The sequence below is a fragment of the Austrofundulus limnaeus genome, unplaced genomic scaffold (genome assembly GCF_001266775.1).
Source record: "Austrofundulus limnaeus strain Quisiro unplaced genomic scaffold, Austrofundulus_limnaeus-1.0 Scaffold162, whole genome shotgun sequence".
Classification (NCBI taxonomy): domain Eukaryota; kingdom Metazoa; phylum Chordata; class Actinopteri; order Cyprinodontiformes; family Rivulidae; genus Austrofundulus; species Austrofundulus limnaeus.
This window is the reverse complement of record NW_013952564.1, coordinates 503,214-515,496: the sequence shown is the minus strand read 5'-3', so window position 1 is coordinate 515,496 and position 12,283 is coordinate 503,214. Positions and strand designations below refer to the sequence as shown.

The 12,283-nt window shown below is 43.1% G+C and overlaps 1 protein-coding gene across 3 annotated transcripts in view; it reads right to left on the bottom strand.

Moving 5' to 3' along the window:
- LOC106523650 (coiled-coil domain-containing protein 136) overlaps positions 1–12,283 on the bottom strand; it is a 54,383-nt gene that overhangs the window by 20,478 nt on the left and 21,622 nt on the right. For all 3 annotated transcript variants that reach the window (XR_001310919.1, XM_014017148.1, XM_014017149.1), the window contains exons 2-3: positions 11,327–11,650; positions 1,063–1,137 (exon numbers count right to left, since the gene is read on the bottom strand). Coding sequence is in view for 2 of the 3 variants with exons in the window: in XM_014017148.1 (XP_013872602.1) it covers positions 1,063–1,137; positions 11,327–11,650 (399 nt within the window). In the remaining variant the exon portion in view is untranslated. The remainder of the gene's footprint in view (positions 1–1,062; positions 1,138–11,326; positions 11,651–12,283) is intronic.

Here is a 12,283-nt window from a genome sequence, read left to right as displayed (position 1 = left end):
GAAAGAAAGAAAGAAAGAAAGAAAGAAAGAAAGAAAGAAAGAAAGAAAGAAAGAAAGAAAGAAAGAAAGAAAGAAAGAAAGAAAGAAAGATGTTTTGTGTAGGTGTAAATAGTTGTTACGCAATTTCTTTTCAACAAATAAAAGCCTAACATTACTTTTAGGAAAAGCTCATCACCATCTCCTTTTTATGCCAAAGTTTGACACTATTTTGGTCAAATCATGAACATAATGTTATGTACCATTACGTGCAACATTGCAAGACCTTATTGCCACTCTTAGCTGCTATTAACCCTGATTTTTGCTCAACGTCTGTGAAACAAACAAAAAGTATTTTCTGTAGCCATTTTTGTGTTTGCTAAGATGAATTAGTTGTGGTGGACATCTTGAATTGTATCGATGCCAAAACCTGATCAGCTGTAGACGTAAATCTAATGAATTTCTGATAAAAATGCATTCATCAAATATTTTGTTAATAACAAACAAGCACATCCACATCCTGTATTATAATAAAATCAAATTGTATATTTGAAGTTAATTTACTGCATGAAGGAAAAATATTGTATTTAACCAAAATATTTCTGCCTCCCACAGAATAGCAACATGACATGTATAATATATTCCATATAAACAGCAAATGTTTAACTTAGAAGTAGAAACCACTGTTGTTCAATAGTTTTTAACCCAGTTTGACTGAGTGTATTTCTCTCTAATCTGATGGCAGTTTAAGCCCTTTTATTTTCATCATACACAAAATAATGTATCTCTTAAAACTTATTATTCAGGAAATGATGATTTTTAGTTGGCTGTCGCAGGAAATACATGACATAAATCAATCAAACAATTGATCGAGGATTTGAGTTCAAATTTCATCCATTTTGTGAATAGTTTCAGTCTTGGAATAATATTTCAGCTCTGATGTGACTCACTGTCAACGGCTAAAACAAAACCAAAATTTATATAAAGACACAGCAGAGAATAACATAGAATTCATCCTATCAGATCACCCATTTTAATAATAATAGTTACATAAATACTTTGTTGAGGTTGGTTTTGTGTCGATACCTTGTAGATTCTGGATCTGGCGCGTGAAGGCCTCGGCTTGATGTGCGCTGGACAGACGCTCGTCCTCCAGCAGACCTGCAAACGTGGGACGAAGAAAGACAAAGAAAGATGTGGAGGGTAAAATCTCATTGTTGAACTGTTGAAACTTGAAGTATGATAGATTGAATTAAAGAGGCAATATCATATAAAATCAACTTTTTTGAGTTTAATATCCTGTTATAATGTTAAACTCTCATAAAAAACACACCCATAGCCTTGCTTTGACTCATTCATGCATGTTTGAGAAATCCTGCAGCGTTTTAAGGCAGCCATGCTGAGGAGCAAAACGACAGGTGGGGACCAGGAACGTCTTTTGGGACCAGAAACGCCCCTGGGACGTATCTTTAAGCTGAACTTCCTCATCACGGAGCACACCTCCCCACCCCCCACACCCCACCCATGACTCCTGCAGGCTCTCGGCAGTAACAGAGCAAACGAGTGAAACTGAAACTGTCTGCTGAGCTCGTTCTCACTCAGTGAAGCTCTTTTCAGATTCAAGATACCTTTGAGGAAATGTATTTTCAGATGCCAAGTAAACTGCATCATTGCACACACATACACCCCCGAATCCCACCTCCCACGATGAAATGGGCAGGACAGAAGCGGAAGGTGGTTCTTAAAGAGACAGAGGCCAATTTCAAGGCGTTTAGAAGAGGAAGTGATGAGAAAGAAGATCTAAAGGTGACATAGATACTTTATTATGGTATAGTATTTAAATATATGCCTGAGAAACACATAATATTGCCCCTTTAATAACTATAGTTCTTTAAAAAAAACTTTGGTATATTTGTGGTAATTGCAAAGAACAATGTAAATTATAATATACTTGCAAATAAGACAGTTTCATTTTAACTGATGGATCATAAGACCTCCTTTTTCAGGCTTCTGTTTAGGGTCATGGAGCCACATCAGTTGTAAGACTCTGGAGCCTCCAAGAGGCTGATTGGCTTGTGGTCTGAATCTGATCTGATTTGTTTGTTTTGGGCCACAACCCCTGCAGATCCACTGAGCTCTGCTGGACCTGCGACCTTTCTTCATTTCTTATTTTTCTTTATTTCTATTTTAATAAACCGCCACAAAAGACATTTGCCTTGTTTGGCTTCTGAGTCCAGCATTATACCATACCATACCATACCATACCATACCATACCATACCATACCATCTTTATTTATAGAGCACTTTAAACACCCACAGGACCAAAGTGCTGTTCACATAATAAAACATGCATACATTCATAAAACCAATAAAAATCAATAAAAATTACAATAAAACAATAAAAACAACACTACAAATTGTTCTCAAAGGCCAGAGAGAAAAGATGAGTTTTAAGAAGAGATTTAAAAACAGACAGGGACCATGCCTGTCTGATGTCCAGCGGAAGGCCGTTCCAAAATTTAGGAGCTGCCACAGAGAAAGCACGGTCACCTCTAAGCTTACGCTTTGTCTTGGGCACAGTCAGGAGCAGCTGATCAGCTGACCTGAGGGATCGAGAGGGCCTATAGGGTTGTAGAAGATCTGACAGATAAGGCGGAGCAAGACCATTAAGAGCTTTAAAAGCAAATAACAAAACTTTAAAACGAATCCTGAAATGTACAGGCAGCCAGTGAAGGGAGGCTAAAACAGGAGAAACGTGATCAAACTTTCGTGTACCAGTTAAAAGATGTGCAGCGGCATTTTGTACCCTCTGTAGCTGTGAGATACAGGACTCACTGATGCCAGTATCAAGTGTGTTACAGTAGTCCAGCCGAGTGGTAACAAAAGCGTGGACTACTGTCTCAAAGTGTTTCATGGAAAGAATTGGCTTTATTTTAGCGAGCTGCCTCAGATGGTAAAAACCAGATTTTACTACTGTTCTGATGTGGTTCTAACTTAAGTCCAGCATCAACTTTTATGCCTAGATTACTAATCAAAGGCTTGATGTACTGGAACAGTGAACCAACATCCATTATTATTATTATTTCAGAAATCCCACCATCAAATTTGTTTTAAGAAGATTTCTCAGTCTTTTACTTCCTTGGTTTCCAGATTAAAGCTCTTCTTTCTTTTTCTTTTGGCTGCCATTTACACAGCTTATACTTTGCTGCTATTCTTAGGTTTTTTATTTGTTGTTTGGCCTTTATTAGTATGCGTTATGCCAACTAATTTCTTCAGGCAGATTCACTGGTGGCTTCACCGCAACAACTGTTAGCTGAGGACAGAAAATACAGAAATCAGACGTATGAGTCTGTCATTTCTCCAAGGATTAGTTAAACTAAAAAAAGATTAAAATGTTATTTGTGGTTCATAATAAAGACAAATTAATCATCAGTGCCTGAACATTTTTATAGTTTTTGACGGTATCGTGTTAGGTCGAGGTTATAGGTTTTTTGTTTTGTTTTTGCGCCATCTCAACACCATTTTTAGAACATGTCTAAACCTTTTTAGTTATCCACAGAGTCCAATATTATTCAGTTTGGCCTTTTTATTTTAAACTAAGCTGCTTCTTCATGTTAAAATATATAAAATATGCATCTGCTTTAAAGCTGCTCCAAACCTCTACTTTGGCAACAAATTGAAATCGCTTCAGACTCTTTGATCTTAGGTTCATGTTGAGATTAGGGTTCTGCTCTGTGAATATTTTTTTTTCTTCTGACAGATCTTTACAGTTACGTCGAAGACGAGAGCTGTTGTCATGGAAAACAGGATCTGATGACGCGGCCGCACAGCTAATCCCAGGTTTGTACCGTGCTCTCGCTGCTACAACTGTCTGCATGTTTTCTGGCTTCAGCCTGCTCTGCTAACAAACACTGGTGCTGTGGTTTTGATTGTGACTGTTCACTCAAAGTGAATAGATGTATTTCTTGTGGGTTTTTCCACCACTAAACACAGAGAAGGCCTGATTATGTTTACGCAACAGTAAACACAAAATATGCCGGGTGGATTATACAGCGTCACCTACTAACGTAGTGTTCTCTTTCATAGCATTCGTTTTGTGTCTTACATTGGGAACGCCTTCGGTGTGATCTCATCAGAAGCTCATATTATATTGCGCCAGCCAATTGGCTGGAAATCAGCCTGTCAGTGACAAGGAGGGCCACAACCCTCCCCCATATATAGGGCTGTTCCTACACTGGCAGGTTATTCAAAAATCTCTTCTCGCAACGAGCAGAAGTTCCACCAGCTCGCTCCAGGTACTGCCTCTTCTCAGAGCCTAGCTAAACTGTCCATTGACTCGTGCACAAGAGCGGTCGCTGGGCGCTTTGCTCTGGGTTAGCACAGCACCGCACAGAGTGTCTGGTTATCGGTAGCAATACCGTCAAAAAAAAGTAGCAATACTTATAAGTAGCAATACTTAAAGAAATAAAATTTTAAAAAGTAGCAATACTTTTAACTGTTTGAGCTATCCCAACGGGAAGTCACAATGCTCTCCCAAGCCTAGACTTACCTGGTTAGCCTAGCTGTCACCAGCTAACATAGATTCAGTCATCTCCCTGGAACATGGAGGTCGCGGGGGCTTCAGCAAAACCATTGGAGGGCCCACAGCCACGGGACTGCCCGTGTGGCAATAAAATATCAAGCTGGGACACCCACCAAACCTGTGTGGTGTGCCTCGGCTTGAAACGCCCAAGCATCCCTTGAGTCGGCGGAGGAGTGTGCGCACTGCAGTCGGTTCTCCCTCAAGGTGCTCCGTCGCCGTCTGGCCCGTCAGTTGACACTGTCCAGCAGGGACTCAGTGATGGCTTCAACACCTCCCTAACAGGACCCAGCTGACTTGGTGGTTTCCCAGGTCTCTGAACCAGAAGCTGGAACAAGTTGGGGCGACTTGCTTGAAAGTGCAGGCCCGCTTCCATCCGCAACAATGGAGCAGGCTCTCACTTCGAGCTCGCTGGATTACTTGGCAGGAGGCGAGCTCTCCGATGGCTCGGAGCTCCCTTTCTCAGACGACGAGGAGGATTATGATCCGTCTGCCCAGCAGTCAGGACGGGTTGCAAAATCTGCTCTTTCTGATGTGGGCCGACCCAGTCATGAAGACTCATCATTGTCAGAGCTGGATTTAGACCTGCATGACGTGTGTAAATGCGCCGTTGCAAAGCTCGACATCCAGTGGCCTGAGGTCCAAGCTGAGGCGGTCTGTTCACGTTTCGATGGAAAGAAGCTGCCAAAAGCAAAGAAAACAGGCAAACAGCTCCTGCCGTTTTCCCCTGAGCTGCTGGAAGAATTGTCCATCTCCTGGCGCAGCAAGCCTTTCAAGGAGAAGCACCCAGTGGCAGGCAGTTCTGTGCTGGACTGTGTGGACATGGAAAAATGCGGTCTCCGCCAAATGCCTTCAGTCGAGCCTGCGGTTGCGACGCACCTGCACCCAAAGACTTCCACGTCGGCAGGTGGCCCCGCTCTCCCCTCCAGAGCAGACCGTTTTCAGTCCAGCCTGACGGAAAAGTCTTATAAAGTGGCTGTGCTCTCAATCCGGGCTCTGAATGCTTCCTCCAGGCTCATGGCGTATCAGGCGGAGCTAGAGGAGCAGATGACCGCCTCATCAGATGCTGCTCTGTGGGACAAAGTCTGCATCATCACGGATCACTGTCTCCAGCTGCACAAAGTGGCGATCCAGGCTATGGGCAGAACCAAGGGGCTGATGGTTCTGCAAGAGCGGGCCAGGTGGTTGAATCTCACCACTCTCTCCACAAAAAAGAAGGAGGACCTCCTCGACACTCCCATCTTTCCGCAGGGTCTGTTCGGCTCCACGGTCACCTCGATGCAAAAGAGGTGGGAGGAAAAGAAAAGGCTCTACTACGACTAGGCTCTGAAGCTATGTCTCCCCAGGCGTCCATTTGCCTCCACCACCGCAGCTCCACCACCTCAGCATCAAACCTTCACTCAGGCCGCGGCACRCTTGCCCCCCACCTTTAGGATCCCAAAACTGCCAAAGGTCCAGGGAGCCCCACAAGTGCCGCAAAAACCCTCCAAAGTCTCGTGGCAGAGGAAGCCCGAGGGCCCCCGCCCCAACCAACCACCGCCACCCACCTCCACAACAGATGCCTCCCTGACAGGATGGGGAGGTATTTGTGAAGGGAAAACTGTGAATGGGTCTTGGAGCCCAAAAATGCAGTCATTCTACATAAATTATTTGGAACTGCTGGCTGTTAAGCTAATATTAAAACACTTTCTTCCTCTCCTGGAAGGACACCGTGTGTTGGTCAGAACAGACAACACCACTGTTGTGGCTTATATCAACAGGCAGGGGGCCTGAGATCACTGAGGCTTCATACACTGGCCCACAAACTGATCATCTGGAGCAGCAGACATTTCCTGTCTCTGAGGGCCACTCATGTTCCTGGAGTGCTGAACTGTGGAGAAGATCTTCTCTCCAGGGGGAAACCTCTGTATGCAGAGTGGAAACTCCACCCAGATGTGGTCAGGCTGGTCTGGGAGAGGTTTGGACAGCCATTAGTGGACCTCTTTGCCTCACAAGAGAACAATCAGTGCCCCCTGTTCTTCTCCCTGCACAGCCAGAATGCACCACTGGGGGTGGACACACTCGCCCACAGGTGGCCTTGGGTCCTGCTTTATGCTTTTCCTCCCATAGCTCTCATCTCACCAACGTTGGCAAGAGTGAGGTCAGAGGGCCTCTCAATGATTCTCATTGCACCTCACTGGCCATCAAAACACTAGTTAGCAGAGATAACTCAGCTTCTCTGGGAGGAGCCTTGGCCTCTGCCAGCCCGCAAAGACCTGCTGTCTCAGGCGCAGGGGCAAATCTTTCACCCCCACCCAGAAAGGCTGGCTCTGTGGGCCTGGCCCGTGAGTGGTTCAACCTTCAATCCATGGGGTTCCCACAGAATGTAACTGAGGCCATACAGAATGCATGGGCACCTGCAACAAGATTTCTGTATGAGTGCAAATGGTCCATTTTTGAGAAATGGTGCACCGACTCTCAGGAGATTCCTTATCAGTGTTCTGTAGCTGTCATTTTGTCTTTCTTACAGAACCTGATTGATAAGGGAAAAGCTTTTTCCACTATCAAAGTTTATTTTGTGGCTATTTCAGCCTGCCACATAGGCTTCTAGGGAAAAACAGCTGGCCAACATCCTTTTGTAAGCTGGTTTATGAAGGGGGCTCGCAGAAAACTGCCTGTCTCAAAACCTACCTTCCTCTGGTACTGCAGGCCCTCCATACTTTGCCCTTTGAGCCTCTGGATCAGGTGGAATTAAAGTTGGTAGCGCTGAAAACAGCACTTTTGCTGGCTCTTGTCTCTACTAAGCGTGTGGGTGAAATTCATGCTTTATCAGTTCACCCATCCTGCACACAATTCTCTCTGGACAATTCTAAGGTGACCCTGCTCCCAAACCCTGCTTTTGAGCATAAGGTGTTGGGTTCTTACTCTCCTATTGAGTTAGTGGCTTTTAATCCTCCTCCGTTCTCTTCTGAGGAGCAGGTGAGGCTACCTAAACTCTGCCCAGTACGTGCTTTACGTATCTGCATGGACAGGACAAAACAGGTCAGGAGAAGTGACCAACTGTTTGTCTCTTGGGCTAAAAATAAGTGCGGGAAACTGGTAACAAAACAGCAGTTTTCCCACTGGATCACTGGTGCGATTGCCTTAGCATATAGTTCAAATGGGCTGCAGCCTCCTGAGGGCCTGCGTGCCCATTCCACCAGGGGCTTAAGCTCTTCATGGGCTCTGCTTAAAGGGGTGTCCCTTCAGGAAATTTGTGCCACAGCAAGCTGGGCTTCTCTTCACACGTTTGCTCGGCTTTATAAAACTGATGTCACAGCATCATCGCTGGCTCATTCAGTTCTGAGTGTAGCACCAAGTGCACAGAAGAAGTAATGCTCCAAACAGCTGGCATGTAGTGAAGTCTGCTGAGCAATACAGGAGTCAGTATATTTTTGTTCCCAATGTGAGACACGAAACGAATGCTATGAAAGAGAACTTTAGGTTACTGTCGTAGCCCCGGTTCTCTGAGTAGCATGAGTCTCACCAAGTCACCCTCCTTGCTCTAATGTTGCGAGGAAGAGGTGATAATCTTTTTGAATAACCTGTCAGTGCAGGAACAGCCCTATATATAGGGGGAGGATCGTGGCCCTCCTTGTCACTGACATGCTGATTTCCAGCCAATCCTGGCTGGCGTAATGTAATATGAGCTTCTGATGAGATCACGCCGAAGGCGTTCCCAATGTGAGACACTCACTCATGCTAATCAGAGAACCGGGGTTACGACAGTAACCTAAAGTTATCATGCTTTCATAAAGTGTCACAATGCTCAAAGCTTCGTCACACTTCCTGTAACTTAACATCTGCTCCTACAAATGTCACTTAACTAGTCTAGTATTTTGGTTTAGGTTCACTTATATGAAAAAACGACACTCAACGAGGTGACAAAATACAGCTTGTCAAGCTCAGGAAAGCTGCACAGTTTCTTCTTTTAGACCTGAGCACAAAAAACAAGTCTGTTCTCCAAGGAGCGCACATCTCATACAGAAACTAAAAGCTCAGCATCGTTCAGCGGACCGTTCCCACAAATTGCCTGACCAGTAGGGATTTCTCATTGGGCCTTACTGGACTCTCAGTCTAGAAGCTTCTCTCAGCAGGAACAAAGTTGTCCCGAGGAATGCCGCACCGCTGCCAGACTGAGCTCATCACACGCTCAAATACACACAGTCATAAACACACGCTGAGCTCAGTGCGGCCTCATAACTACGGCCTTATTCACAGCCAGAGGCCAGAGGCAATAATCATTTCTAAGATGTGATGCAATGCTCTATACAGCAGCTGTGAACAAGTCACCATGTCGCTGTTTGCATGTAAACACTCAGCGTTTCTCTGGTGGAAAGTCCTTTTTCTCACCAATACTTCTATTTCGAGAAATATCCAAAGATTAAGAATAAGCATATTTATTCTCAAACATGTTTTATATTTTGGCTTATTTTACTGTTTGTTTAGGTCAAGATTTATGCTGAGGATATGTAGGATTTCTTAAAAGTTGGAGGCAGGACGTTTGCCAAACATACAATTTATCGTTTAATTACAAATCTGAGAAAATATCTTAATGTAAAAAAAATTAATAACTTTTTGTCCCACATAGCAGACAGGTGTTGGCCAGATATGGTGTCAAACTGGCACTTGCTGGCATGATAAATGGTTTGTCAACCAGATGTGGGCCAGGTCTGGCAATGTCTGGCACTGTTTTTAAAGAGATCCATGATTAGTTGTAACATTAGACTTTATTCTATAAACATATATTTTAACTGTAAAATAAAGGCTGTAAAAATACTGTAGGATGTTCAGTTTTTATCATTTTTAAACTAAAAGTTTAAAAATATATTACACTGATGGGGCCAATTTATTTACACGCAAAGCATTCTGGGTAAATGATGACGTGGATAGGTCCTCGGTGCGAGGCTGCTAGCGAGCTATATCCACCTTGAAGGTTAATCTTGGACAATATCTGACGATTGACTCTTTTAAATGAAACCAGAGAGCGTTGACAAAGAGGAGAAGGTAAGAAATGACTCAGCCTGCAACTGAAAATATGGATGGAGGACAACAGAGCAGCTTCATGGAAGAAGAACCTCAGCTTAGCCTGTTAGCTTTAGCATTAGCCCCGACTCTATCACCATATATATGTATTAGCTCAGCGCTACACATTCTCCTCTCATCACTGAGGTCCTCCATCCACATGACAGAGAGGGGAATGCAAAAATGACTCAGTCAGCAACTGAAAATATGGATGGAGGATCTCAGTTTAGGTTGTTTGTCGCGCTATCGCTGAGCTAATACATATAAGGCAATATAGCGTTGGCGCTAGCATGAAGGCTAACAGGCTAAGCTGAGGTTCTTCCATGAAGCAGCTCTGTTGTCCTCCATCCACATTTTCAGTTACAGGCTGAGTCATTTCTACCTTCTCCTCTCTGTCAACGCTCTCTGGTTTCATTTAAAAGACTCAATCATCAGATATTGTCCAAGATTAACCTTCAGGGTGGATATAGCTCGCTCACACTGAGGACCTATCCACGTCATCATTTCCCCAGAATGCTTTGTGTGTAAATAAAACAGCTCGGTCTGTGTTGAAATATATTTTTAAAAATTTACAAAACTAAACAACGTACAGTATTTTTACAGTCTTTATTTTACAGTTAAAATATATGTTTATCAAATAAAATCTGATGTTACAACTAATCAGGGATCCCTTTAAGTTGGCATGCCACAACTAGCCCAGTTGTGGTTTGGTTTCTGTAGTGCTGGCCCATGCATGGACCACACCTGGTGAACCATATCTTGTCCACCAAAGGGACGTCATTCTGCCTTAAATGGGCCGAGTGTTAGTGTTGTTGTGCGGGCCAGAACTGGGCCAGGAAAAAAAATTTGCGGAGTGGATGTTGCTTATAGTTTTTTGTTTGCTTGATCATTTTTCTGAAGCAAAATATTTGTTTTGTATTGATTTCTTTTAAAATGTTTGACCTGTTTTTTTTAGCACAATTGTTATCTGTGATTTTCTTTGAGAAAGGTTTGAAGAATATACATTTTAGGACAGTGGCTGTCAATAAAATCAAAGCCTAAATGAGCTGTTTCTAATAATTATGGCTGGTCTGTTTCATTTATTTCTATGTCCAGTGTCGTAAATATATTAATCTCACCGATTTTTTCCTATTTTCCGGAAGTATTAAAAAGTTAACGTTTTCTTGTTTGCATTAGAGCTTTTTATCGTAACCTTACTTGAAAATCACTGTTTATTATATATAAAATATAAGTAAATAGAGGAATAAAATGCACAAGTTTCAAAAACATTAACAGAATAAAAGCCTAATAAAATTAACTGTTCCCTTTCCAAAGTGGCTAGTGATGCTAATAATCCCCATTCGGCTCAATGATGTTAGCTTTTGACTTGAAATCTCTTTGAACTTGTTTTAAAACTAAAGTTTTGTAGACGTCTAAAGCTAAAACTGAAAAAATATATATCTAGCTCTGACTGGCTGAAGCAATATTGTGATGACACTTTCTAAAAAAAAAACAACTGACTCCTGCATCAGACAGGTTGTATTTTAGGAATGAATATTTGCTTCCTGGGCCGGATGGAATGAGCTTGTGTGCAGGTTCTGGCCCAGGACCCTACAGCTGGTGATTGTTGTTTTAGGCTATGTGGCTGTTTATTTTCATTCAAGTTTCATAGAAGCTGGTTAAATGTTATAAAGCAAGATTCCTAATTTATAACTAAAATGGAATAAAATGAAGTCCAGACGTCTCACCTTGCAGTTCATGGAAACTCTCCTGGTGCTTGTTGGAAGTCTCTCTGGCTTCATCGAGCTCGAGCAGCAGCTGCAGCACCTGGGCCTTCAGCTCCTCCAGCTCCTGCTCCTCCGTCAGCACCTCCTGCTCCATCATCCTCTTCTCCTCATCCTCACCCTCCTCCTCCTCTTCCTTCAGCTTCTTCTCCTCCCCCCTGTCCTCCGGTGATCTGTCCCGGTCCATCTCCTCCTTCTCGTTGTTCTCCTCCAGAACGCCTCGCTCCTTGGCCGTTATCTCGTTATCTGTGGTGGGGCTGCTGTCAGCTTTCAGATCACTGGGGTCATCTGATGGAAAGATGACACATTTATTACAGAAACAGAAGACAGGTTTATTCCCTAAATTCAGCAATGCTTGAATGTTTCTGAATCAACAGCACCATCTTGTGATTCTGGCGACTCCTAATTATTTTGCACTCCAATTACTTCCCCACATGCAAAACCCTAAAATCCCCAAAACATTCACTGTATCTGATAAAGTCAGGATGATTTTAATCTTGTAAATCTATGTGTCAGACAAAGATTATCACATGCTGTTTTTTCTATGATACATTTTATGATGTTGAAATGTTGAATGAAGAATAACACTTCTTCATGTTCTAATGATAGCATCAATCAACCTCCGTCAGTGTTTAGTGATCCTTAAGGCGCACTGTGATTACAAATTTTTGACCAGTAGGTGGAGTGAGTTAGCTGAAACAATGCGGCACACAAAGCATAAGGGGGGGATGTGAGCCATCATCATGACTCACCACTTAGCAATGCACCTCAAAGTCCATAAAAACACCACCAGCTACCACTCATAGTAACACACACACACACATGCACGCACGCACGGACACACACAAACTTGTTTTTATATCCTTGTGGGGCTCGTCCATTGACTTCTATTCATTTTTTGGTAATTTTATATCCTAACCC